Source organism: Lepisosteus oculatus, chromosome 23 (genome assembly GCF_040954835.1).
Source record: "Lepisosteus oculatus isolate fLepOcu1 chromosome 23, fLepOcu1.hap2, whole genome shotgun sequence".
Classification (NCBI taxonomy): domain Eukaryota; kingdom Metazoa; phylum Chordata; class Actinopteri; order Semionotiformes; family Lepisosteidae; genus Lepisosteus; species Lepisosteus oculatus.
This window is the reverse complement of record NC_090718.1, coordinates 4348752-4376134: the sequence shown is the minus strand read 5'-3', so window position 1 is coordinate 4376134 and position 27383 is coordinate 4348752. Positions and strand designations below refer to the sequence as shown.

Here is a 27383-nt window from a genome sequence, read left to right as displayed (position 1 = left end):
AGGGTGTGTCCTGCCTTGTGCCTGTTGCTTGCTGGGATAGACTCCAGCCCTCCCATCACCCTGAATCGGATAAAGTGGTTAGATAATGGATGGATGAAATGGAGGGAGTTCATGACCTCTACCAGTCTTGACGTCTGTTTTCACAATGCAGGGAAAGTCTGCGTGTGGATGCCGAGGACATGGGGGCGGCGACGGGCACCTGTGTCCTGGGACAGGCTGGCACTGTAGCTGTCGCTCTCGGTGACGGTGATGCCGTGCTGCGATCCTACGGTGCGCCAGTCGGAGGTGAGGGTGCGAGCCGGCGTGGAGGCCTGGCACTTGGTCAGCGTCCACTGGCTGGAGTAGCGGTTGCGGGTGCTGTGGGCGGACTTCACGCTCTTACGGGAGACCGGATCTGGGAAAGGGAGAGGGAGGCAGGCGGCATATTGACAAAGCCCGTTTCAGCGCGTCGGGAGCAGGGCAGTGTGGCGTGCTGGGCAGGGCTCCGACTCCTGTTGGCAGGCTGGGGGTTGAAATCAGTGCTTGATTAAGATGCACTCCTTCAGTCACTCCAGTCTGCTCAGGCGGAGTTTACTCACTACTGCATCCTCTTTCCAGGGGAGGATCATAGCTCTCTGTCTGCTTAATGCTAAAGAAGCCTGGAAAACCTCAGGCCTGAGGAGCTCAGGGGCTGAACAGCACGCACTCAGGCCCAGATCCCCACGAGCCACAGGGAATGACGTGTGATCTGTCATCATAACTGCCATCGGACAATTGGAGATCTGACTGCTCCCCTTTTCCCTCCCTGTTCTCTCTTCGCAAAACAGAAATCACCAGTTTTACTCTTAAATTTCAGACACCACATTCTTTTTTTTAATGTTCACTTTTTCCAGAAAGTGGACTTTAAAAAAGAATAATACCCAAAAAATATAAATGATTAAATTAAAAGTATTCTGTTAGGAGCTGAAGACCATGAAGTGCCAGTCAGTCTTGAGGCAAGATTGGAAAACAGGCACAGAGGGCAGGAAAAGTTATTCCAGAACCGGGGGCTGCTGCTCATCGGGCCTGTAGCCAGCGAGCAGGTCCACACGGGGATATACTGTAATAAGGTGTGCAGGAGACAAACTCGATAAAGAATCTAAATGAAAGAAGTCTGTCCTCTAAGACTGGTCCGTGTGGGTTTTTCAGCACAGGAGAAGAAAGATTGTTTCCTAAATGAAAGTAGGATGTGTGGCAGATTTTGAGTCGAAAATGTACCCCACACAAGTTTTTAACAGAATTTGAGGGGAAAATGTATGCATCACTGAGTTTTAGACGGTCCAACATCACCTCGGTCTTATTGCTGTTAACCTGAGATAATCCTGAGTCACCCACAACTAGAAATCTTTGACATAGAGTGAAGACTAGGATTGGGTGAAGTATGCAGGCAGATCACAAAGCTCTATTAAAAGCTGTGGAGTGGGGATTCCCAGGAACAAAAACCTGCTCTGTCTTTAATTTATCATTCAACCTGGTGCACCTCCCCTCCCGCCCGTGTCTAGGGGTCATCCTTAACGCTTAGCCTTCAGTTTTTTAACCTGTTTTTCATTTAACATTTTTGGCATTATTATCATCATCATCGTGATTAGTTTCTGTTTATTGTACTTTCTTCCATATTTAATTTGTAGAGAGTGCCCTGAGAATGCCCTGGATCGACAGGCGCTGTACAAGACTTGAGAGCGATGACATGAAGTCGATGGAGTGGCCGCGGTGCGGTCGTACTCACTGGTGCCGGGCCGGATGTCCGACATGTCGATCAGGGGGCCGGTGTTCTGGATGAGGGCGGGGTGGTGCAGAGACACGCCCGTGCAGAAGCTCTGAGGGTTCACTGATTGGCTGAACTCGGTGTCCGTAACGGGGATGGTGGCTTTGTCTTCACCTGTCAGCGTCAGGGGACAGGGAACAGTGTTAGAGAGTGGGATTGGCTTGGCACGTGGAAATATGCACCATGGTATGGACACAGATGGAAAGCAAGACCTTACTGCTCTTGAAAAGCAGCCCTACAAACACTGAAGCAACTTATATAGACATATTAGCTGGCCGGCAGATTTCCAGCAATCAGCCAGATTCCTGAGATACCGACAGACGGGCAAATGGACACATGACCTGCTCTCAGGACGGACAGACTGACCCAGCTGTTTGATGCCCTCCTTGTCCTCGATCAGCAGCTGCACACGGGGGATGTCGATGTGAAGTCGGGGGCCCTGTGGGGGCCCCTTCACCGGCGTGTCGAAACTGCGGTTATTCTTACTGCTCCAGGGAGGGAGAGAGAGGAAGGCGGAGACATAAGAATTTTTCACCACGGGTGATCAAAAGTCCCAGGGGTGGAGACAGGGCGTGTCATTGGGAAGATCTGTCCTATCCTCAGTGCAACATGGAAAGTGATAATAGAAAAAGAAGTTTCCTGTGTAGCCAGGCTTCTCCACAGTTAGGACTGCCAGTGTTCCACTACACTTGATTTATACATTTCTGTACTCAGTCAACTGCTTAACAAGACTGGTCACAATGACATTGCTTCCTGCTTTCTCAATGCCCTGCACACCAGGTGAACGGGTCAGCCACTTCAGAGCTTGTACAAGCCACATGCTCTTTTTCCTGCTGATTCCTCACTGCTGTCGAGCTCCAGGTTTAACACCAGGCATGTCCGCAGGCAGAACTACTGGAGTGACTGCTTCCCCTGCCCAAGGCGGAAGGGCTCTGAATTCCTTTCTCCTTGGACAGCTACAAAAACATTTCAGCTTGCTTGAACACTGTCACCTGTGCGTGATTCAGTTTTGTGAGTGTGAAAAGCAATCCATTAAAGGTTAATTACAATTTTAACGGCAAGTCTGAAAGAACTGACTGCGTCAGTGGCGTGATGGTTTAAGTGACTGACTTATCAGCGTGAGGTCGGGTGTTCAAATCCAGCTATCACCACGAGTTTCGTAACCTCAATTTTGTGGTTTTTGTGATGTGATTTTTGTGAGCTCGCAGAAAAGACATTTCATTGCCAGCAGCTACTGCGGCACGCTGTACTGTTGTGCATTTGATAAATAAACTTCTGATTTGATTTAGAAAGCTGGCATTTATAACCAGTGATCACAAGAAAATATACCTTACCTAATCAGCATTTCAGCCAGGCTTTTAGCATCTGAAAAGGAAAATAACAGCATATAATAATGCAAGTAAAATACATTACACATAACACTGTAGGAAGACTGACGGTCCAGTGAGAAACAGTGTGACACAGTAGTACTGTCACCCAAATTTGTCTCTAATGCCAACGGTTTGGCTGACTGTCTTGTTATTGCACAGTATTCATTGTGTGACTGGGTTGTGGAGTTTCACCTGCATTACACTGCGATGCTCTGCGTCCTGCTGTAATACGGTGTGCTGTGCTGTAGGAGAGTGGAAAGGTGGAGCAGTGGTGAGCACTGCTCTGGGTTCAATCCCTGGGGTGCTGTCTGGGTGGAGTTCACATGTTCTCCAGTCCTCCAGCTGCTAGTTTCCTCCCACAGCTCTAACTCATGCTGATAGGTCAACTGGCTTCTGGGAAAACCGGCCCTGGTGTGAGTTTGTGTGTGTCTGTGTGTGCTCTGCGATGGACTGGTGTCACATCAAGGGTGTACTTTGTGCTCCACTGCTTGCTGGAATAGGCTCTGGCACCCCCGTGACCCTGACCCTGTACTGGATAATGTGGGTGCAGAACAGGTGGAGATGGATGTACTCATTTCTTACTATGCCCTGATTACAAACTGCTGTAACAGACAAAATCCCCTCACAGTGAACTGTGCTACAGTGTGCGAGTCCCTCTCTCACCCCTCAGCCTCTTCAGCCTCTTCTCCTTGCGCTTCTTGCGGATGATGAAGAGCAGGGCCACGCCCAGCGTGACCAGGATGACGGGGCAGGCGATGCTGAACAGCTTCTTCACATCGTCCCCCTCCCCCCGGGCCGACTTGATTGGGGGGATGGTACCTGGAGAGGGGGGCAGAGAAGAAAGGGACGGCAATGGAAAAACATGTTGCACAGCCACACTGTGGACAACCGGACTGCAGTGTTGCCAGACTGTGGCCCCTGTAGCACCTGTAGGGCCAGTGCCTAGTGCCGATCTGAGCTGTCCTCAAGACGCTGGGCTCGACCATGAGGCACTGCCCTACTCTGCCGTACAGTACTATACTCTTCTATATGTTTAGATTTCTCTGTCCCACCCAAAGGTGAGGTTCCCTATACAGAAGTGTAGAATCAGCTTGAAAAGGTTCTTGTTGTGGTTTGATGAGACAGATTTATAACCCCTCTTTACATAAGAACTGATCTCAAGACCGCATTTCACAGAAGTCAGAAATGTGGTATTGACAAGCTCGTAATGCAAGACACTACGCCATTACCTATGATGGGATGTTTCTGTTGCCCTTTCACGCCTGGTATGACATTTTGATACAGTAAGTGCTTTGCAGGTTCATCACTTGACATGGGTTGCCCTGCACGGTTCGGGCACCATATTTTGTCGTCTAATGTGCTCTTGTTGGATAATGTCCATTAACGTGCACAATTCCTTTGAAGGATGACAGGGAATGAGAAAAGGGGTTCAAAGGTAAAACAGCCACTCAGTGGGAAAGTTAAATCAGGGGAACTGAATTCCTGACCTCGAATTATATCCGCCTTAAGAGCAGGGAAAGGCTTCAGCTTGTCCAATTAATTTCAATTTTGCAAATTAAGTGCTCAGGTGGAAAGGAAACCAAAAACCCTCCAGCTGTCCAGGACTGGAGCTGTGGTTTAAGTATAGATATTTGTCTAATGGTTGCCATATGAGGTTTGATATCTTGTGATGGCAGCAGTTTGCAGAGCTGTGTCTGACCTGTCTTGTCTGGCTTGTGCTGTCGGCGGGTGAAAGTGACCTAGAGACTGTGCTCTTAGTGACATTTCTCAACACCTGCTGCCTGGCAGGGTTTCGAGACTTGGCGCATTTGCAGATTCTTCAAACCGATGACAGGAAAGAGAATCTTGTGCAAAAACAACACAGGATATACATCGGAGCAGTGGGCGCAGGCATACAGCTCCCAGTGTAAGTGTTTAGTGTTTCCAGCTGTGGGATGTGGAACTGCGTGTGTTTAAGTAGTGTGATGGGTGGTATGGTGGTGTGGTGTTAGTGCTACTGCCCTGCAGCATTGCTTTCTGTGTGGAGGTTGTATTTCTCCCCGTTTGGACAGGTTTCCACCCAGAGTCCAAAGAATGCCGGGCAGTTAAATGTCTTCTGGGAAACACAGCCCTGGTGTGAGTGCGTGTCCAGCAATGGACTGGCGTCCCGTCCAGCGTGTATGCTGCCTTGGGCAAACTGCTTGCTGGGATAGGCTAAAAGACGCTGTACTGGACCCAGTGAATGGAAGGTGGATGGAAGCTGGGTGGTTACTCACTTCCATCGTAGTCCAGCGTGGCAAACTGGGAGGTTTCATTGCCACAGCCGGCACTGTTGCAGGCCTTCATCTTGAGCTCGTACCAGGTAGCCTCCCGCAGCTCGGCAAGGAAGACGTCGGAGGTGATGTTGGTGCGCAGGGCGTGCCAGGCCCAGGTGCCCTTGGGCCGGAACTCCAGGAGGATGGCGGTGATGGGGCAGCCGCCGCTGCTCCAGCCCTGGAGGTTGAGCCGCGCGTGGGTGGAGTTGATGTGGGTGAAGAGGTGCTGGTCCTTGTTGAACTGAGGCTCTGGGTCACAGACAGCGCAAGGAGAGGCAGTGTCAGTGAGTCAGTGTGTGCAGGAAGCCAGCAGGTCAGAGTCGGTGTATGGGTACTCATACAAGGCAGTGGCTCAGGGTCTGAGGGGCAGTGAGTCACTGCAGGCACAGCTAACTTGTGCAGGCTGCCAGGAAAATGCAGTGTGAAGTGTCAAAGAGCCACAAGCAAATATTTAAGAATATTTAGATCAATTATTTTTTCATACAACCCCCCCCGCCCCCAATTGTGTGTTCTTCACATCTCGTCTCAGAGCCGCTAAAACCGTGACGGTACACGGGAGAGAGTGAGGAAGAGTGGCCAGATCCGCCCACCTTCCAGTCACTCACTGCTTCACATGTCACAGACAGGACAGTACTGGAGAAGCAGTGCTGACTGGAGGAGAGGTACGTTCCTCACCCACAGCCCCGCACTGACTGGAGTAAAGACTCGGCCCTCACAGACAGCCCCAAACTGACTGGAGGAGGGGAACGTCCCTCACCCGCTGTCTGTGAAGCCTCTGCTGTTACTGTCTGTTACTGTTTCACCACGAGAGCCCTGGCCTCCCCTTGGTAGAGTGCAGCCCCTTGGGATTCTGATTTTGTCACAGTGTGTCAGTGTCAGTGTCTCTGTGGGTGAGTGTAACATTGTAGCATATTCATGTACAGTATCAGGGTGTCTGGCAGTATATCAGGATGTCTGTCAGTGTGTCAGAGTGTTTGTCAGTATATCAGTGTATCTGAAAGTGTGTCAGAGTGTTTATCAGTACATCAGGATGTCTGTCAGTGTGTCAGGGTGTCTGATAGTGTGTCAGTGTCTGTCAGAGTGCCTGGCAATATAGCAGGATGTCTGGCAGTGTGTCAGAGGGACTGTCAGTATATCGGGATGTCTATCAGTATGTCGGGGTGTCAGTACAACAGGATGTCTGCCAGTGTGTCATGGTGTCTGTCAGTATATCAGGGTGTCTGTCAGTGTGTCAGGGTGTCTGTTAGTGTGTCTGTCAGTTTATCAGTGTGTGTATATCAGAGTGTCTGTCAATCTATCGGTGTGTCTGTATATCAGGACGTGTTGCATTTTATGGTGCCAGTGGCTCTGATTAAAATCTTAGTATACAGGTGTGCGGGAGTCAGCCATCACCTCGGCCGTGCGTCTTGGCCTCAATGATCTCGCTGATGCGGCCAGCGCCCACGCTGTTCTTGGCAGCCAGCTTGACCTTGTACCAGGTGCCACAGCGCAGGTTGTCGAGCTTGAAGGAGCGCTCTGTGGAGCTGATGAAGACGTCCTTCCACTCCTCCGTGTTGTCAACAGAGTACTGCAGTACAAAGCCTAGAGAAAAAACAGCGCTTCAGTATGGCCTGTCACACACACACACATACAGCACGCTACTGCTGGAGAGACACACAGGGTTACACACTAACAGGTCAGAATGGCCTGAAGACGACCATGATGTGTGGACAACACTGGCATCCTCATCAAACTGCTGGTCGAGCACGTGTTCTCTGTGGACAGGGGCCTGGTCACCCTGGAAGACACCCCTCCCGCCCACATGGGGTAAAGTGTACTGCAGTCTGACTTGGTTCCTGCTCTGTGGAGTTCTCAGCGGACAGTTTTTTATGTCTTCTTGCCTGTTTCACCTTTGCAGATGTTAGAATTATCACATATCTCAGTCCTGGAGGACACTGTTCATCCCACTGTTGCCCTGCACTGCTGATGTCTTTTCCTCTGAGCTCCTTTCTGACATCACCTTACACCCCAGTGTTCATGAAACACCAGCAGGTTTTCATCACTGAATCGCCTGTCAAAAGTGCCCCAACATGTTTTGCAATAGTCAGTACAGCGCTGTTGTTTCCGAGTAGCTGAGGTGCTAGGTTCTCTGAAGGACACTAGATGGAGATGTTGCGCTAGAGTTGGCATTTATTACTCTGTTCTAATTTACACAGGCCACTGTGATCTCCCTATTTTATAGCCAGTTTGCCATTCAGCCTGTCAGACAGACTAAAACAGTCAATTGGACACACTCAGCGAGAGGGCTGACAGTCAAACACGTCAATGCAAGTCGGACGGATGCAATCAGGCAAGTCATAGAGGCAGAGAGGCTACCTCTGACGAGGACTCCGACACTGTCTGCTGGGATCAAAGCTTGCCGGCTCAGTGTGACTTGTCACATACAGGCTAGACAATCAGACACACGGGCAGTCAGACAGACGGGTAGAGAGACTGTACCTCTGATGGAGCTGCCCCCATTGTCTCCGGGGATCCAAGCCAGGGTGATGGAGGAGGTGGAGGTGGTGGAGACAGTGAGCCGAGGCTGGTCTGGAGGCACTGTGAAGACACAGACCCTTGTCACAGGTCACCCTGGTACTGTTGGGCTTGCATGTCTGTAAATTCAGTGTGCCCTCCTATGGTTGTCCAGGCTTCCAGTGTGCATTGTGCGCGTCAGCATGACAGCAGGGCGAGGTGCGTTACCTTGTACCAGCAGGTTGACGATGATGGTGTCAAAGCCCAGTGTGTTGGTGGCCGTGCAGGTGTAGTACCCAGAATCCTCTGCCTTGACAGCGCGCAAGACCAGCGTGCCATTGGCCAGGATGAGGCGGTGCCCGTCCACAGTCACAGGAATGGCCAGGTCCTCACTGCAGTGACACGCCAACAAGACAGCGGGGTTAAGTGGCTGGGCACTGGGCACAACCCCTCACAGAGGTGTGGAAAAGCCAGACAAAAGGACACCAGGACAGATCATTACAATATTACTCTTCTCTTGTATTACCACACCCTTCAAATTATCCACACAGCAAGCCCTTTGTCTTCCAGCGCCAGCACTGATGGGGGTAACGATGTGACCCTCACAGACAAGGCTGAGCAGCTTACAGGCACCCCAAAAGTCAGAGGGCTAGCAGCAGAGAAATCACCTGTCCGAACCTGTGCATACACCCAGTACAGATATAATATTCTCTCGGTGACTATGTATGGATAGAAGACATCTATCACCCTCAGAAGATTCCTTGTTCTGGTTCCTTGTGGATTTCGGACAAACGCTTAAAAAGCTGCTGCACAGTTCGAAGAAATTGAACGTTCGGGCTCCTGACCCGAGAGAAGTACTATCACCCTCTCCACCTACACACTACACACTGCTGGTGTGCTCTGGGCTCTGGGCCCCCAGGGACTCAGAACTGGGAGACCAGGCAGTCTGTTCTGCTGCTGCATAACTGGGCTGGGCAGTACGTTATTGTCACATGGCCATTGAACCACCAATTACTGTACATTCTTTTCAGCACAAAAACACTGTCATTACAGCACAAGCACAGACTCGAGATTACTGTATCTTTTGAAATTTTTTAAAACTTTTTTTTTTAAATCGATGTACTCAATGAAAATTGTGTGCCTTTTTTCTCACAAATACGCCTGCTCTTTATTTCATTTGCCTGTATAAAAAAAACCTACTGTTTAAAATTCGCTACAGTACACAAAAAGCAAACCACTCATCGCAAACAGCTGATCTGCCCCTACAGGTTACCCTGGCTATTTCTGTATTTTACAGCTATGTAAATATTTATCTTTACCTTTTTTATTATTAGTGCATCTCCCCATTACTGCAGGGAAAATCCGGTCTTTCCGACTCACCTTAAGTGTATTCTGTCAGTTAACTCGAAGTCTGTCAAACTGTAGTATTTAATTGTTAATGTATTGTGATTGCCTGTCTCTTGTTGGACTGTTTCATTGGATGAAATTGAGCTGACAAGTTGAAAAGTGTGCATGTATATGAATCTATATTACAGAAACCACAGACTTTTCATCTTCTCCTCCTTCCTGTACGTGTTGTTGTTAGGGTCCACCTGCACCCACGTTATGGCTTTGGCAGAACTGGGCCAGGGTGTGATTTTCAGGTGCACAGGACTCGGTGACGATGGTGATCCCACTGCAAGGTGCAGGAAACGAGAGGGGGGAGGCGAGGGAGGGCAGAATGCTGGGAGAGGACAGGAGCTAGACGGAGAATTTGGGAGCACACAGAGAAGAGGAGAAGGACAGCGATGAAGAGGAGGACTAGCGACGAAGAGAGAGGCACTGACCTGTCTTTGGTCCACTTGATGGTAGGGGCGGGCTCCCCTACAGAGGTGCAGGACAGGCGCACGTCCCTCATCCAAGGAGTGGTCACTGTGCCCCCGAACGAGATGATCTTCGCTGGGGCTGAGGCACCAAACCCAGGAGAAAGAGACACAAGACCAAAATGAAAAGCAGTTTGGTGGATTACATACTGCCTGTCACAGCATGCATCAGAGGCAGCTGTTCTAAGTTTAATCCACAATCCATGTAGAACCGCACACATTACTGGCACACCACACCCAAGCTGGTAACTAGTGTTTGCTAGTTGCATAGCGCTATAGGACAACTCTAACCAACAGTGTTGGTTATGGTTAAACATCGCCCTCTAGAACTACTGTCCCTGCGTGTCCCAGCTCAATCACCTCCTTCACCGCGCTAAGCTCTTCAACGCTCCCAGGACATCACACTGTGCGTTAGCAGCCCCTCGTCTCTGGAATAACTCCTCCTGCCCTCGTCAGAAACACCCCCTCTGCTCACGTTTACAAATCTCGCCTCAAGACTGACTTCCAATAGCTTTTAATTCTTTCTTTTAATTTGGTCATTTATGCATTTGCTCCATTATTCTTTTTCTGCTTCTGTACATTTGTTAAGTCTAGTTTATGTAAAGTGCTTTGAGAACGTTCTGATTGAAAATAAGTGAGAAAAAGACTGATGTATCAATCGATTTATTCTAGCTTTGCAGATATACGGATATTTGCAACAGTATTCAACAAGCCGTCTGTAGTTTTATTAGAGATGGGAAATATTTAAACAAATTACTGTGTTACCGTGCCACAAAATCTAGATAAGTGGTGTTATAGGAGAAACGTGTAATTGTGCAGAAAGCTTAAATATGCCAGACATTTGCTTAGGTACTGTAGGAACAGAAAAGGAATATGCAGTCACAACTGGTAAAATGCATTGGAGGTTTCCTAACAGGCCTAATTAAAATGTCAAGAAAAAAACAGAAGTCAGCTACACAAGAGATTTTGAAAAAAATGGCCAGAGGAGGCCAAGATGAGAGAAAACATTAATTAAGACATTTTCAAGGAGAGCAGCATCTCCCAGCTTTTTTAATTACGTGCGAGATCTGGTGAGGAAAAATACAGAAATAATTTGGTTGTGTTTGTGTGTGATTTTAGTGAAATGCTCACTAAATGCAAGGTTTTCAGTCTCCTACATAATTTACAAGCAAACATGCAAAACACACAGTTGCACTCTACACTAACACACATGTAGAGACCCACACAAACATAACCACGGACTAACACACACAAACACGGGCCTTTGTCTTAGGCCATAGGCTTCTACCCCTAAGTAATAAGCAGTAACCAGATATGCTGAGGTAGCCACAATCTAATCAAAGAGTAAGCACACATCTCTTCATATCACACATAGACTCACAAACAGCCTCACACAGATGCACACTGACCCACACAGAATCGCACAGATGTGCACTGTCACACGCAGCCTCACTGAGGAAGCCACTATCTGAGCGGGAGAGTAAGCACACATCTTGTGATATCACACACAGACACACGCAGACTTGCACAGAAGCACACAGACCTGCGCAGCCTCACTCAGGAAGGGCCTATCTGAGCAGGAGAGTAAGCACACATCTTGTGATATCACGCACAGACACACACAGACTCACACAGACGTGCACTGTCGCACGCAGACCTACGTAGCCTCACACAGACTCACTGAGGTAGCCACTATCTGATCAGGAGAGTAAGCACACATCTCTTGATATATTAATGGTGCTCTCCCTGTTACTACTCCTGCCTGCTCAATGAAGTATTGAGTGGGCCTGCCTGACAGAGGCTCTTTTACAGCTCGTTATTAACTTCAGGGAAAAGAACGCTATCTGTATTGTGCTCTCTCTCCATGGGCAATCCACAAGATATTGATCCCATCCTTTCTCCTCTCTCAAATACCGTGTCTATTGGTTAAGACATTTCTTGTCTCGACTTGGAAGGAGGCTGGTTAATTTGGCTGACCCAGCTCAAGTGAAATAATTAACAGTGGCCCTACAGCAAAGCCTGCCGTCAATTGAACACTGACATGGCTGCTCGAGAGGAGCGGAGGAGAGGAGACAAGAGAGGAGGAAGAACGGCGAGTGGGGAGAAGGGGATGGAGAGAGGCAAATGGACGAGGGGGAATAGAGAGCAGAGGGGAGAAGAGAGGGGCAGAAAGAGAGAAGAGTGCAGAGCAGGGAGACAGACGGGGGCGAATCCACACAGCAGCCATCACTAGATTCCAGAGATTCCTGCGGTCCTCACCCAGCCTCCGCACAAACACAAAGGCAGTCTTGATCAGTAAGACAGCGCCTTGAGAGGAGGAAGGTCTCCAGGACGGAGGACAGACTGAGGGACCCAGTAAAGAGAGAACGACAGTGAAGATGGATGCGGTCAGAAACCAATTTGAGGAGACAGCACCAGCGGAGATGTGTGTCTTTGCTTCACTGTCCTGACCCTGTGCTTCATGGGATAGCCTCCTCAATGGCACAGGTCACTGACGGAAGAGCTGTCCAAATACACAAGGAGCTGTAGAAACGAGCGAAGGGAACTGGTTGAATCTACAGTATCCTGGAGATACACGCCAGCCCATTCAACCACAGGCCCCGAGCGGCCTGGGCTCAGGGTCCTGGAGGGGAAGGTACTGTAAGGTGCAGTACACAGCCGACGAAATGTCCTTTCACATTTGACAGAGTGAGGGCTGGGGTCCAGCTGGTGCGAGTCCTTCATGTGAGCGAGGAGGAGGAAAATACCTTGAGATCTGATGAAGTCAGACCTCAGAAGCTCAGCACAGCTCCCAGGAGACTCAAACAGGAGCCCTGTCCACATTCTGGAAATTGCACGGTAGTTTTTTTTCCCAAAATCAATAGTCTTGTAATATACTACGTAACTTCACCCACCCTACCTTAAATTGGGCTAGTACCCTGTCTCCTTCCCCACACCTGTTTTCCACCTGTTAAATAATGTGTGAAGTTCAACTGAAAATATTTGCATTTACATGCATTTAAATTTTTAAAACTTTTAAAACAAAAAAAAGTTGACTCAGAGGCAAGTAAGAGCCGATTCAGGACCCGGAGGGGAAATGCTTGGATTTTGGGAATCATTTCCGCACGGTGCGAGGCAGGATGTGGTTTCAGGCCTCCCCGGGGACTCACCCTTCCCAGCAGGCTCCACAGTGACCTTCTCACTGATGTTGCCACGGCCAGCGGAGGTTACCGCGGCCGCCCAGATGAGGTACTGCTGGCCTCGGGTCAGATGGGCTATCCGGTAGAACAGCTGCTCGGGGCTGGACTCGTACTCGCTGGGGGCCTGCAGGAGACACACAGACACAAGGATGACCAGGGATATACACACCGGAGCACCCAGAGACACACAGACACAAGGGATAGACACACTGGATCACCCAGAGACACACAGACACAAGAGATAGACACACTGGAGCACCCAGAGACACACAGACACAAGGGATAGACACACTGGATCACCCAGAGACACACAGACACAAGAGATAGACACACTGGATCACCCAGAGACACAGACACAAGAGACAGACACACTGGAGCACCCAGAGACACACAGACACGACAGGTATAAACAAGAACTGCAGCGTGTTCCATGATCTCTGTCAGCATATTCTATTGCCAGCAGCTATATCAATCTGCAACTCAGCACTGGCAGCCCCCCTGGAGCTCAGCGGTGTGAGCCTGGCCAGTACCTGGATGGGAGACTCCTGGGAAAGCTGAGGCTGCTGCTGGAAGAGGTGTTAGTGGGGCCAGTAGGGGGCGCTCACCCTGCGGTCTGTGTGGGTCCTAATGCCCCAGTACAGTGATGGGGCATTGTAAAAAAGATATCATACTGTACAAAGCTATACTGTAAAAAAATAATCTCTGACTCTCCTGACTCTCTACGGTCATCCCAGGGTTCCTAATAATCCCCATCTCTGAACTGGCCTCACCACTCTGCTCTCCTCCCCACTGAGAGCTGGTGTGTGGGGAGAGGACTGGAGCATCATCCAGGTGGGGCTGCACACTGGTGGGGGTGGAGGGGATCCCCATGACCTGTAAAGAGCTCTGAGTGGAGTGTCCAGAACAGCGCTATAGAAGTGTAAGCAATTATTATTATAGCAATTATAAGTGTGAGGATGTTATTATTATTATTATAATAATGCTCGACTCGCCAGATTAGCTTCTCTGCATTTGACTCATTTGATCTCTTGGGCCATCTGCCCCCCCAGGCACTGCAGTCAGATCACTGGAGCACTAGTCAGCCCAGTGGATTTCGGGAACTGAATGCCCTGTGTGTATGGTGTGTAGTGTGTGGTGTGTGTGTGTGTGGAGAGTGCGGTGTGTATTGTGTGTGTTTGGCGTGTGGTGTTTGAAACGTGCGTGTGGAGAGTGTATTGCCTGTGGAGTGTGCGGTGTGTGGTGTGTGTGTGTGTGGAGAGTGCGGTGTGTGTGAGTGTAATTCACACCCTCTCTGATCTCACTGCTGTTCCTCAGCCTCCCTGATGAACAGATGAGGTTGTCGTGGCAACATGATCAGACACAGATATGCAAATGAGCTTGAGAGGAGACTCACAGAAACACTATACACACACACAACTGGATACGCACACTCAGAAGAGAGCACACACACACAGATAACACAACATGCACTATGGCACAGTGGGGCCAGTGTGCAGGCCTCTCTGGCCCTGAGGCGGTGATTTACTGGGGACGCGTGTGCACAGAGGCCGGGGGTCCAGGCCAGCTCCGGGGGTGGGGGTCGAGTTCATTCATTCTTCATGAATACCTGTCCCTTATATGACAGGGCTCAGCGCGCAGAGCCGGTAACAGAAGTGACGTCACCCCCCCCTGAAATCCGGACAGGGCAGAGATCTGCACAGGCAGAAGATGTGGTGTGGTGGGGTGGGGCGCTGTGTTCGTGAGCTTGGGGCCCACGAGAGACTGGGTTCGAACCCTGGCAGGGGCAGGGAGCGCTTCATTCCAAAGCATCCTAAAGCGCTTTACTCCATCCACACCTGAAGTGCATCTCCCACCTGGGCCAACAGCAGGTCGGAGGGGGGTGGATGGCTTCACCCGTTGAATTAAGGTGCGATGTCCGGAAGGCTCCTGCAGCACAGGCCCCCCGTCCCCATACTGGGAGACCGAACTGGAAATTCTACTACGAGGGGGAGGGGGGGAGAGCGCCACCTACTGGCACCCTGGAGTTATTGGAAAGCCTCAATGCCGAACACGCCCAGCCTGGCCTAGCTTAACTCTTACATGCCAGGACACTGAGGTAACACCCTTACTGTTTTGGAAAAAAACACCGTGGGATTTTTAATGACCACAAAGAGTCAGGACCTTGATTTTACGTCTCATCTGAAGGACGGCACTGTGTCCCCGTCACTATACTGGGGCATTAGGACCCACACAGACTGCAGGGTGAGCGCCCCCTACTGGTCCCACTAACACCTCTTCCAGCAGCAGCCTCAGCTTTCCCAGGAGTCCCCCATCCAGGTACTGGCCAGACTCACACTGCTGAGCTCCAGTGGGGATGCCAGTGCTGAGCTGGAGGATGGCACAGAGAAGAAGCCAGGACGAGCTCAGCTGCACCCAGATGGTGCCCCAGTACACCCCCACTCTCTGCAGATGCACCCTGGCTATAGCCACACGCAGAGGCCATGAGCAATGTGGACACTCGAAGGCACGGGCTTACAGAATTGCACTTAAAAGGGAATCACATTCAGGAGCTGTGCTCCAGAGAGGACCAGCCCCAGAGCTGCCAGGATGCCCTGTGACTTACAGGCTGCCCGGAGCCGGGGCTGGAACAGAAGATGGTGTATTTCAGGATGATGCCGTTGGGTTTGGTCGGGGGCAGCCAGGACACCACCACGCTGCTGGCAGACGAGGGCACAGCCTTGATCCCAGCTGGCGGCCCTGGATCTGAAATACAAACAGAAAAACAGAGAGGTTAGGCTCTTGCCAACAGCGTCAGTTTCCCACAATTCCTCACCAGAAACTTCGGTCAACTGACTTTTCATGCAATGACACTTGAACACATTACTCACAGAACATTCCCTAAGATGCTACTGTATATGGAGGCATAGCATATAACCTACGGCCAGCTCGTCTTCACCTGACACATCTGTAACTCAGGTCGAACCCTAACCCAAACCACACAGAGGGCACCCATCCTCTGAACTGAACCCTGTGCCCCAGAACACCTGGCAGGCCAATTTTGTTTGGTCTTAGGAGCTGGGCCTTTCTTAAGGAGAAACCATGGAAGTGGTGTTTGTGGACCAGCAGGTGGCGCTCATCCTCCCAGGACTTGAATCGCTAAACCAGGGCTTGATTCTTGCAGAGAAACACGGTGGTGGCGGTACCGTCATTCGGATGAGAGTTCAAACCAAGGCCAGGCCTCAAGTACTTCATCGATAAAAGAGAAGATAGCACTGTGGCCAGCCCGCTGTGGGTTTGCTTAGTATGGCCTCCCTGAATTTCCAACTTATGTCAGGAGGTAAAACTCTGCCAGGAGAGGTCTGGACTTCAGTGGTAGATGAAGTACTGTAGGTCTCCTTCCTACATGTTAGTGCTTAAGGAAAATTTGGGTTTGCGATGCAAGAACTTTTCAGAACTGTAAAACAACACTTAACTGCAGGGCTACCACTCCCTGTCCTCAACTGATTCGTACAGAAAACAAGATACATACTGTACATACAATTGTGCGTGTAATCTGCAGTACAGTACTGTACACTCAACGGCAGAGATCAGACTGAAAGTAAACACTGCTCCCCAGTCATAATCCCTCTTTTAAATACTGTGGATGTGCTCCCCTTGTTAGAAGAACTACGGTGCAATCATTATACCATTAAACAGGTCTGACATGGTTTGTCTTGATTTCAGCCTTTACATCCACAAAAGCTGAAATTACAACAACGCGTGTGTAGACTTTTGATGTGCAAAAAACTGCGCCGTATTGACGGAAAGCACACAGCTCAGTTCGGCTTGGTAGAGATGAGAGCACTTTGTTCTGCGCAGCTCAGAGCAGCGCAGGGTGAGGCAGCATGACTCTCCTCCCCATGTGCTGCTCGGACTGGACAGAGGAGGGCAGCAACATCTCAGCTGGAACTCGTACGGTCCTCCTCCAATCTGAGGGAGCGGCAGGGGGCTGGGGGAGAGGAGGGGGAGGAGCGAGGGGCAGGTGGTTCCCCCCCGGGGCCGGTGAGGAGGGCGGATGTGGGCTGTGTAGGGGCAGGGTGCCGAAGTGAGCAGCGCTCTTCCCGGAGCCGACGCCCAGAGCTGAAACACTCTCCACAGCAGGCGCTCCGCAAGGGGCAGGGGCAGGGATCGGGGGGGGGGATATCCTGACGAGCCGAAACTCCAGCCTTCGCTCAATCCCTTCTGACAGCAAAGCCACGCGCGGTCGTTCCACACTCCTACCGCGAGGTTTGTCTAAATTCCCAGGTCCCATCACTGTCCTTGTGTCCATCCAGGACTCTGTAAGGCTGCAGTGAAGAGCCCCAGCCTGGGATCTGAACTTGTGTCTGGACAGTGATGGGCTGGGAAATTCGGTGTCAAAGACAGGGACTAGAGGACAGCCAGGAGAGGGGACAGAGCAGGGACAGGGGGACGAGGAATGACTGAGTGAAGGGGGTCAGTAATTCTCCACCACAGACAGTTATTATTATTGCAGCTTTAGCGCTGTGACAGGGAATCTGCGAATCTGGAGCAGAAAGGATATTTAAGGCTCTAGCAGGAGGGGTTTGGATGGAGTTTAGGGAAAAATACATCATCATCATTATTATAGTTTAATCCCGCAGGGCTGTAATCTGCAGCCTGGGCACCTGTCACCAGGCAGGCGGCGAAGCTGTCTAATCCATACCCCACAGCGAGGATGCCGTACACTGCTCTACACTGCACTGGGCTGGACAGGCTCTCAGCTGAAGCCTGAGCCTGCAGGGGGGGAAGGGGGTCTCAGGTGCCCCCTAGAACTACCCGCAGGTCAGAGTTCATGGGTAACAGTCAAGTATATAGGTGTGGGGGGCTCGTTAGCTCATCATAATAATAATAATTCCCTACACTTACAGCACTTTTCTGGACACTCCACTCCAAATACTTTACAGGTAATGTGTGACCCCCAGGCATGCAACGGCAGCCAAAGTACGCCAGTACTCTCCCCACACACCAGCTCTGAGGGGGGAGGAGAGCAGAGTGATGAAGCCAGTTCAGAGATGGGGATTATTAGGAGGCCATGACTGGGAAAGGCCAGGACACCAAGGTAACACTCCTACTTGGAAATTCCCTGGGATTTTTAATGGCCACAGAGGGTCAGGACCTCAGTTTTACATCTTATCCAAAGGATAGCACCCTTTGTTTACAGTCCTGTGCCCCCATCACTATACTGGGACATTAGGACCCACACAGCCTGCAGGGTGAGCCCCCCCTACTGGCCCCACTAACACCTCCTCCAGCAGCAGCCTTAGCTTTCCCAGGAGTCTCCCATCCAGGTACTGGCCAGACTTACACCTGCTGAGCTTCAGTGGGGCTGCAGAGGTATACCTGCAGAGGTACAATAGCTTGGTGTGAGTGTGTTTGTCTGTGTGTATCCTGCAAGGACTAGTGTCCTGTCCAGGGTGTACCCTGCCTTGGGCTCGTTGCATGCTGGGATAGGCTCCGGCTCCCCTGCAACCTCATACTGGATAATGAGGTTAGAAAATGGATGGAGTTTTTTTTAACCTCAGACCGCTGACTGGCAGACATGGCAATCTGCAGACTGTGTCCTCATTGCAAGGACCAGAGATCAGTTCTTAAAAGGCCAACTAACTAGTGGAGCATGGCTCTCTCCCAGCTGGTCATGATCGCTGCACTTGCAATTCAAGTTCAAGTTTATTTGTCATTCCAGCCATATACAAGTATACAGTGGAACAAAATATCGTTCCTCCTGGTCCACAGTGCAATTACAGGCAAGACACTGACATAGCCAAAGTAGACAGGACTAATAATACCAATATTAATAAATAAGATTGTGCAAACTAAGACAGTGTAAGCCGGAACAGGGGCAGTGTACACAGGATATGTACATAGTGCAATCTAACTGTTACAGAATAGTGCAAAAGATACATCACACAATATACACTTAACACTGGGGGGGTTTAACCTTGTTTCTGGAACTGGAGTGGGTACAAGTAGGAACCAGGGTGTTGATAAGCCTGACAGCCTGAGGGAAAAAGCTGTTACAGAGTCTGGTGGAGCAGGCCCGTACACTGCGATATCTTTTTCCAGATGGTAGTAGGGCAAAGAATTTATGGGAGGGCTCATCTACTATACTGTTCCTCCAAATCCCCCATTTGGGAGGGGGTATTTAAAAAGTGACATGGAGACAATCAGAGCAGAATGACCTACTGGGAAAACGGAGATGCTACACCAGAAAATGAGAGATGCAGACGCTGGGCTCCTAGGACTGTCACCTATCGGGGTAGCGTTGGTCAGGAAACAGATGCTAGATCTCCTACACTGGCAGGCAGAAGGAACTGAATCCTTATAGTCGTGAAGAAAGACTATTAGGAGAGGGTCTGACCCAAGCTCCGAAACTCCTCAAAGGCACTGACAAAGTCATCCCAGCGGACTTCTTCAGAGCGAAGAGTGAAACTCGAACCAAGGGGCACCAGTGGAAACGTGGTGGAAGATCTAAGACCTCTTGATCTTAGTTCTCTCCATGGTGAATTGCTTGACTGCAATATGCGAGACATGTCTGCACATTTTAAAATTCTCCAAAGCTGGAACACAGAACACACTTTGCAAACAAAGACATGCATATCAACACTCTGGAGCGCAGATATGAACATTTTATCTTTTCCTCTGGGTTGGAAATTGACAAATGATCAGCAGAGAATTGGCTCTAAACTTAAGAGTAGTTCCCCCTCTATCTGCTATCATACAGCACAGTTAACGTCTACTCTCTGCATCACATCTAGCTTTACAGACTGCAAAACCTACTGTACTAGATAGATGGATATCACCCTGCAGCAGAACAAGAACAACAACAAACAGAAAAGGCAAATGAAATCCTAGAGGCTGTGCCTTTCACTTGGGAGAGAATTTGCAGAAACCGTCTCCAATCACCCCTCCATATGTTAGCAGGGCGCTGAGAGGGGAGAGATGTCATGTTCGCTGTGTGTTGTGTGGAGACCAGCCTGCCTCCGGACACGCTGACAACACACATCACTGAGGCCCTGCGCTGACACGACTGGACTGGGAGAGGGAGGGGCAGAGAGAGAGGGGGGAGAAAAGTGTCGGAGTGAGGGGGGGAAGGACACACAAAGTGAGAGCACGCTTCAGAGAGGCAGAGGGAGAAGACCAGGAGACGGGACGAGGCAGGAGACAGCGAAATGGTTAAACACAGGAAGGAGGCAGAGCAAAGAGATGGCAGAGAGTCAGTCACAAAGGCGGAGAGGAGGAAAACAAAAAAGAGCGGGCCAAACCGATAATAAACCGAAATCCGCAACAGCTTTCGTCCACAGCTTCCCAACCCCGAAAGACAGCGGCTTCTAGATCCAGCAGGAGAGCGTCTTAATCTCACGGTGCAGTCCATAATTAACATGATTAACATTTTAATTTTATACGACTCTCCGGAAGAGCCAGGGAGAGCCAGGGAAGAAGCCACACACACACACTTGCAGAGAAAGTGACTGTGTGTGTGTAGCCTTTTGAGCAATGGCAGAGAAGCAGGTGTGGGCACACCTTGAGCTAGCCAGCGTCTCGATCCCATCAAGCCTTCAGGGTCCGGACACCTGAATTCTGCTATTTTCTACACTTTCCAGAGCTCAGGGGAGTGACTTCACAACATTCTGTTGAAGTCACCGACTGGAAACGGCTTCAAGCCCAGGGACCAGTCTGAAATTGGTCAAATCTCGCAGGTATGGATTTTGCCAAGGAGAGGACACAGATCTTATAGGACACGCAGCAGGTTGCAGGTTGATGGCCAGATGTATGCTATCTGTGTTAGCAGAACTGGAACACATGACAGTGTGATACAGCCAGCAGCTATATCGCCCTGCAACTGACAGCCCACCGTAGCTCAGCAGGTGTGAGTCTGGCCAGTACCTGTACCAGTCAATAGTGTTAGTGGGACCAGTAAGGGGCGCTCATCCTGCAATCTGTGTGGGTCCTAATGCCCCAGTATAGTGACGGGGACACTACACTGTAAACAGGTGCCGTCCTTCGGATGAGACGTAAAACTGAGGTCCTGACTCTCTGTGGTCATTAAAAACCCCAGGGTGTTTCTCAAAAAGAGTAGGGGTGTTACCCCAGTGTCCTGGCCAAATTTCCCCCTGGTCTTTACCAGTCCTGGCCTCCTAATAATCCCCATCTCTGAACTGGCTTCATCACTCTGCTCTCCTCCCCACTGAGAGCTGGTGTGTGGGGAGAGGACTGGAGCATCATCCAGGTGGGGCTGCACACTGGTGGGGGTGGAGGGGATCCCCATGACCTGAAAAGCGCTTTGAGTGAAGTCTCCAGAACAGAGCTATAGAAGTGTGAGGGTTATTGATATTTTTTATTTACAATACAGGCAATGTGTATCATGAGTACTTTATCATGAGGCAAGCGTGCAAGTGTTTCAGAGCGCGCGTCATGGCCAGCGTTGCCAGCGTTTCTTGTTCCGATGCCCCATCTGCAGCCCCTTCCCCCATTCCCTTTTCTCTGAGGCCAGGAGACACAGATACAACCCTAATCCAAACCTCAACAGTGTAAGCACAAATTAATTCTCTCTAATCCATGAAGAATTAATCCCTTCTTGTATAGGCGGTAAGCTGTGTGAGACCCCCCTTCGGCCATAAGCGCAAGCTTCTTAATTCTCATTAACACTGTTAATGGCACATCAGCCCACAAATAAGCTTTAATCACCCTCCTCCCCTGACCGCCCCCCTCTCCCTCCCTCAGCACCTCGCCCAGGGGCACGAGCCTTTGTTCAGATCCCACCTCCACCTCCTCCTTCCTCTCCTCTCTCACTGCTCTGCTGCTGCAACTGCATATACAGCCCCAGTACCTACCCTCTCCTCTCTACAGCCCCAGTACCTACCCTCTCCCCTCCCTACAGCCCCAGTACCTACCCTCTCCCCTCCCTACAGCCCCAGTACCTACTCTCTCCCCTCCCTACAGCCCCAGTACCTACCCTCTCCCCTCTCTACAGCCCCAGTACCTACCCTCTCCCCTCCCTACAGCCCCAGTACCTACCCTCTCCCCTCTACAGCCCCAGTACCTACCCTCTCCCCTCTACAGCCCCAGTACCTACCCTCTCCCCTCTCTACAGCCCCAGTACCTACCCTCTCCCCTCTCTACAGCCCCAGTACCTACCCTCTCCCCTCCCTACAGCCCCAGTACCTACCCTCTCCATTTACCATTTGTACAGTGTCATTGGGTTTGGAAGGCGCTATATTGACAAGTGATTTTTCTGAAAGCACGAGCGTGTACTCACTGTCCTCCTTGGTCTGGACGTTCAGCATGCGGCTCCTGACCCCGTCGCCGGCCTGCGTGTATGCCAGCACCTGCACGCTGTAGTTGGTGAATTTCTCCAGCCCCTTCAGCTCCACCCTCTCTCGTGTTGTTGTGATGTTCTGCATCTCTCCCCACTCTACGGGAGTGAGAGAGACATGAAGAGAAAGAGATCGCCTGCAGGTGCGGACAGTATGGATCTGTCACACGCGCTTGGTCCCGAGTCTTAAAAAACGCACACTGAAGAACTTGTCCACACACACAGAGCTCTGGATGCTTTTAAGCACACAGACGTCTACGTGGCGGATCGGACACAGATGCAGCTAAGAGGCAGAGAAACAGCAGTACTGCACAGTGAATCCCAAACAAGCTGACACTAGGGTAGGTCAGCCATGCTGAGACAGGCACTACCCCCAGATGGAAACATAAAAGCAGCATAAGATAAGTTAAAGAAACGAGAACGGGACACTCTCGTCTTGGCAACTCCTTCAGTTACTGCACAATACTGACACACCAGACATGGGATCATACCGTCTCAGACTGAGACATGGTAAGGCTACTACTACAATCTATACTACACTACATACTATAATCTAAACTATACTACTATAATCTACACGGTAAATCTACATTGAACTGCAGTACAGTATGTCCAAAATTCGACAGCAAGAATCCGGACCAGGTCTAGTGGAAGTGGTCACATTACTCCTGTCCTGGAGTCCTTGCACTGGCTTCCGTGTGGACTTTAAAATCCTCATGCTCACCTATAAGGCTCTGCATGGCTTAGCACCTCAGTACCTCAGTACTATTATCACACTACTCCCCACCTCGCAACCTTCGCTCTTCTAATTCTGGTATCCTAACTGTCCCCCAAGCCCGTCTACATTGTATGGGTGACAGGGCCTTCTCCTGCTGAGCACCAAAGCTCTGGAACTCTCTGCCCAAGGATATTCGTGTCACCTTCTCTAAACTCCTTCAAATCCAGACTCAAAACCCTCTTCTTCAGAAGAGCCTTTACTGAACTGGTTCCATTCTTTACCCCTCTGCTCCTACTATACTTAGTGCCACCATCCACGGTCTTCTCCGTGTATTGTAATTGTGTATTCTTGTTATTTATTGTTGCTGTCATTCTGTAAAGCGCTTTGAGAAGCCACCTTTAAAGGCGCCATATAAGATAAAGTTTTTTTTATTATTATTACTACTAATAAGACCCTGGCAGACCCCCACCCCACACAGTCACACACAGGAACAGGCTGAAGTCAAGGGCACCCACCTCCGTCCGGGAAGATCGACCAGTAGATGATGCGGTACCCTTTCAGCACGCCGTTCAGCGTGATGCGGGGGGGCTCGGACCACGACAGCACGGCCACGTCGGAGGTGATGGACATCACGCGCACGTTCTCCGGGGGCTGGCTGGGCACTGCCACGGGCAGGGGAGGAGGGAGAGGAACGTTAGTTCGGCACCTCGGGCGGAGAAGAGGCGCGATTCGAGTCGTGAGCTGGACTGGGGTAACTCGCCTGGCTGCGAAGGAAGACAGGACATCTGGGACACTGGAGGTGTGGGTACCCCCCGCGGTGGGGGGAGGGGAGCAAAAACTAAACACAAATGCAAGTCTGAAAGAAACGGGGGATTTACTGTATATGTGGGGGGAGGAAATGGGTGAGATTAGGGTCTGACCTCCTTCTGAACTTCTGTTTAAGACCCACTGTTCCACACCTGTCTATGGCAAGAGGTTTAAAAAGCCAAAGACGTGTGTCCGATGGACAGCTGAACACGAAGTTGGGAAAAGTAACAAGTGGGAAAGAACGAGAAGCGATGGAGAAAAGGGCCAGGGTGAAGAAGAGCATTATGGGACTGTGCAGCCAAATTGGCATCTTGGGAAGAAAGGAATTCGAGGTGCTGCTTTAGGGAAGCATGTTGGTTTAATCTCCCTGTGTTTCTTGCAGCACAGCAGAACGCACATCTCTGCCGCAGCACTGCCATAGATACCCACTGTTTCGCCTCTGTAGAATGGATGTGTCTCTGACGTGAGATTTACTCATTTCCAGCTCCCCCAAACCATCATGCAACGTTTCACCTCAAAGAAGACCTTGCTTCTTAAGAAGGCAGCACGGTATCTTAGCCTTGGCAGAAGTTAGGGGTTCTGAGTTACTACACAATTTACCGGAAGCAATTGTGTCTTTTGTCTAGCTTGGTTAGTTCGTTAGGGTGTCAGAAAGGAGGCAGCTGCAGCTGGACTCGGAGCTGGTGAGCTCTTAACTACAGGCCCTCGTCCCTGGCTAACTCAGCCACCCAGCCTTGCCCAGACGTAGCTGGGCCAGTATCCATTTCCCATGATGCCAGGGCTGACAGGGGCAGTGGCGTCGGCTCAGGTCAAGTTCTGCTCCTGAGGACGGCTGATGTCCACTGCTCGTGGACACGGCGCGGGGGAGGCTGTTCTGCGGGGGAGAGAGAGGCGGACTGGCGCAACAGTGCTCAGCTGCAGCTAACAACTGCGGAAGAGAAATGACGGTGTTTATTGAGGAGACCGGTGGGGCTGAGCTATGCAGACCCCCAGACAGCCTTTACACTAACTGCCACTTAGGTAACATCATTACCAGCCTGCTGTGGCGGAATCTAATTGATTACTGTTTGCAGACCCTGTAGCCATGAGAGAAGAGGGAGGCGGGGGGGAGAGGGAGGAAGGGAGCGAGGTAAGGGAAGAGGGAGGGAACAGACGGGGATACACGGAGCAGGCAGGAAGGAGACGGAGGAGACGGACAAGAGGACACTGCGGATGGGGAGGCAGCGAGCGGGAGAGAGGGGGGAGAGTGGGAAGAGAATGCTATCCCAGCTGTGTTTAACTGCAGCTGGAAGAACAGGAACGAGAAGACACACTAATGATGACTATCATCTCTATCGCTGTCATCACTGTTATTATTCCTATTCTCATTGTGCTCTGGCTTCCTTTAGGTCCTTACGGTACTTCTGGGGATTCGTTATGGGATATGACGGGTAGGAGGAGGAAGCAGTCATATTGGAGAGAGCGGCAGATCGGTCATACAGAAATAAGCACTGGGGAGAGTGCAGTGTGGGCAGGCGTTTGGTGCTTTATGACAGTAATGGGACTCTCTCTCACCCCGGTTGTGACACTTTAATGAGAGGGCTAATTAGGGCTGAAGGATGGAGGAGGAGCTGAGTGGAAGAGTGTTGGTGCGTGATTGCAGTCATGGGCCCCCGATGGATCAATTAGGGAGCAGCATAGCGCCTCCAAGAGGAGATGGCAGACATCACAGAGAAGGGTGCAATACACTGTCAGCTGAACCTCACACACTGCACTTCATACACAAAAGTCATTGAAGTACAGTGTGAAGTGAGAACCAGTGTGCAGTGTGTTCAGGACTAGTCTTCAGTGTGAAGTGAGGATCGGTGTGCAGTGTGTTCAGGACCAGTGTGCAGTATGAAGTGAGGACCAGCGTGCAGTGTGTTCAGGACCAGTGTGCAGTGTGTTCAGGACCAGTGTGTAGTGTGTTCAGGAACCAGTGTGCAGTGTGTTCAGGATCAGCGTGCAGTGTGTTCAGGACCAGTGTGCAGTGAGGATCGGTGTGCAGTGCGTTCAGGACCAGTTGGCAGTGTGGCAGTGTGTTCAGGACCAGTGTGCAGTGTGAATTGGGGACCAGTGTGCAGTGTGCTAGTGTGTTCAGGACCAGTGTGCAGTGTGTTCAGGACCAGTGTGCAGTGTGCAGTGTGTTCAGGACCAGCGAGGCTCAGGGATCGTGTCCAGTCTCCGGGTAGTTGCCGGCTGGCTGTGCCTCACCGTCCTCCAGCGTAGTGCAGTTGATCTCGGTGCTGGAGGGCCCGGTGCCGGCTCGGTTCAGCGCCTGCACCACCACTCCGTACTGGGCAAACTTCTTCAGGTTGTCCAGGGTGTACACCTCGCTGTCGCCCGTCGCCTTCATGTTGGAGATGGTGTACTGCCCGTTGCTGCCGGGTCCATTCTCCCGGTATCCGATCTGGTAGCCCCGGATCACCCCATTCTGAAGCTCCTTCTTTGGGGCCTGAGAGAGGGAGGGAAGGAGAGAAGAAAGCCTGTTGGAGAGGATCCACTGGGACTTCACCGGCTGTGCATGCACACACTGTAAGGCTTGGGCCAAATGAGTCCAACAGAACTGCACCCAGCTTTGAGGAGAGTGAGAGGGTGGACACTGAACGAGTCTCAGTGCTGAGTAAGAGACAGGGGTGCCCACAGAGACTAGAGGACAGCCAGGGGAGGGAACACGCTGTATGGTTCGGGCAAAATGACTCAAGCAGCGTGATGCCTCACTGCTCCTAATATTCAACCAGCACAAAACACAACCAAACCATTCACGGTTAAAAAAAAACATATTTAAAGCTGAATTCAGTTACTTCTGCCATGTGTTGTATGATTGGGACTTGTAACAGTTTAAGCAGTTTAACATCACTGTAAGATAAATACACTGCAAAGCCTAGAGGTGCAAGCTTGAGATGACGTCTTTTATATTGCCCCCCCCCGGCCAAATCTTGACACAATTAGTCTGCGCTGGGAAGGTGGGTTCAGACAAGACAGCAGCTCTTGCCTGAACTACATTCCCCAGAATTCCACCCCCCTGTCGCCTAACCAGATGGAAGAAGATCACTGGCAGGGTGACAATTCAAAAACCAAGGAAGTTGTTCCAGCTGGTTCCACACCTGCTGTCTGGAGAGAGTGGGGCCACTATATTGGATGGCTTCAGTGCATCCGACTGATGGGTCCACGGAAAGTTACGTTGTTTGGGAAGATGTATATGTAAGAGTTATGTACTATATTGTAAAGAGCATTATTTTTAAAGAGCACTATTTCCACCTTATTTCTACTGATGCAGCATACAGAATCACTCCCACTGTGGGCGTGTCTGATACAGTGTCACACCCCCTGTGGGCATGTCTGATACAGTGTCACACCCACTGTGGGCATGTCTGATACAGTGTCACACCCACTGTGGGCGTGTCTGATACAGTATCACTCCCACGGTGGGTGTTGTCTGATACAGTATCACACCCACTATGGGTGTGTCTGATACAGTGTCACACCCACTGTGGGCGTGTCTGATACAGTATCACTCCCACAGTG

At 50.7% G+C, this 27383-nt stretch overlaps 1 protein-coding gene across 3 annotated transcripts in view; it reads right to left on the bottom strand.

Moving 5' to 3' along the window:
- Window positions 1-27383, bottom strand: part of dscaml1 (Down syndrome cell adhesion molecule like 1) — a 153145-nt gene that overhangs the window by 5851 nt on the left and 119911 nt on the right. For 2 of the 3 annotated variants that reach the window (XM_069182418.1, XM_069182420.1), the window contains exons 17-31: window positions 26070-26310; window positions 23546-23692; window positions 22256-22411; window positions 15584-15723; window positions 12952-13105; window positions 9767-9884; window positions 8169-8332; window positions 7926-8024; window positions 6840-7028; window positions 5409-5696; window positions 3817-3972; window positions 3118-3148; window positions 2150-2271; window positions 1745-1897; window positions 200-394 (exon numbers count right to left, since the gene is read on the bottom strand). In XM_069182418.1, coding sequence (XP_069038519.1) covers window positions 200-394; window positions 1745-1897; window positions 2150-2271; window positions 3118-3148; window positions 3817-3972; window positions 5409-5696; window positions 6840-7028; window positions 7926-8024; window positions 8169-8332; window positions 9767-9884; window positions 12952-13105; window positions 15584-15723; window positions 22256-22411; window positions 23546-23692; window positions 26070-26310 — 2353 coding nt within the window. The remainder of the gene's footprint in view (window positions 1-199; window positions 395-1744; window positions 1898-2149; window positions 2272-3117; window positions 3149-3816; window positions 3973-5408; window positions 5697-6839; window positions 7029-7925; window positions 8025-8168; window positions 8333-9766; window positions 9885-12951; window positions 13106-15583; window positions 15724-22255; window positions 22412-23545; window positions 23693-26069; window positions 26311-27383) is intronic. The other variant, XM_069182419.1, reaches the window with a different exon arrangement.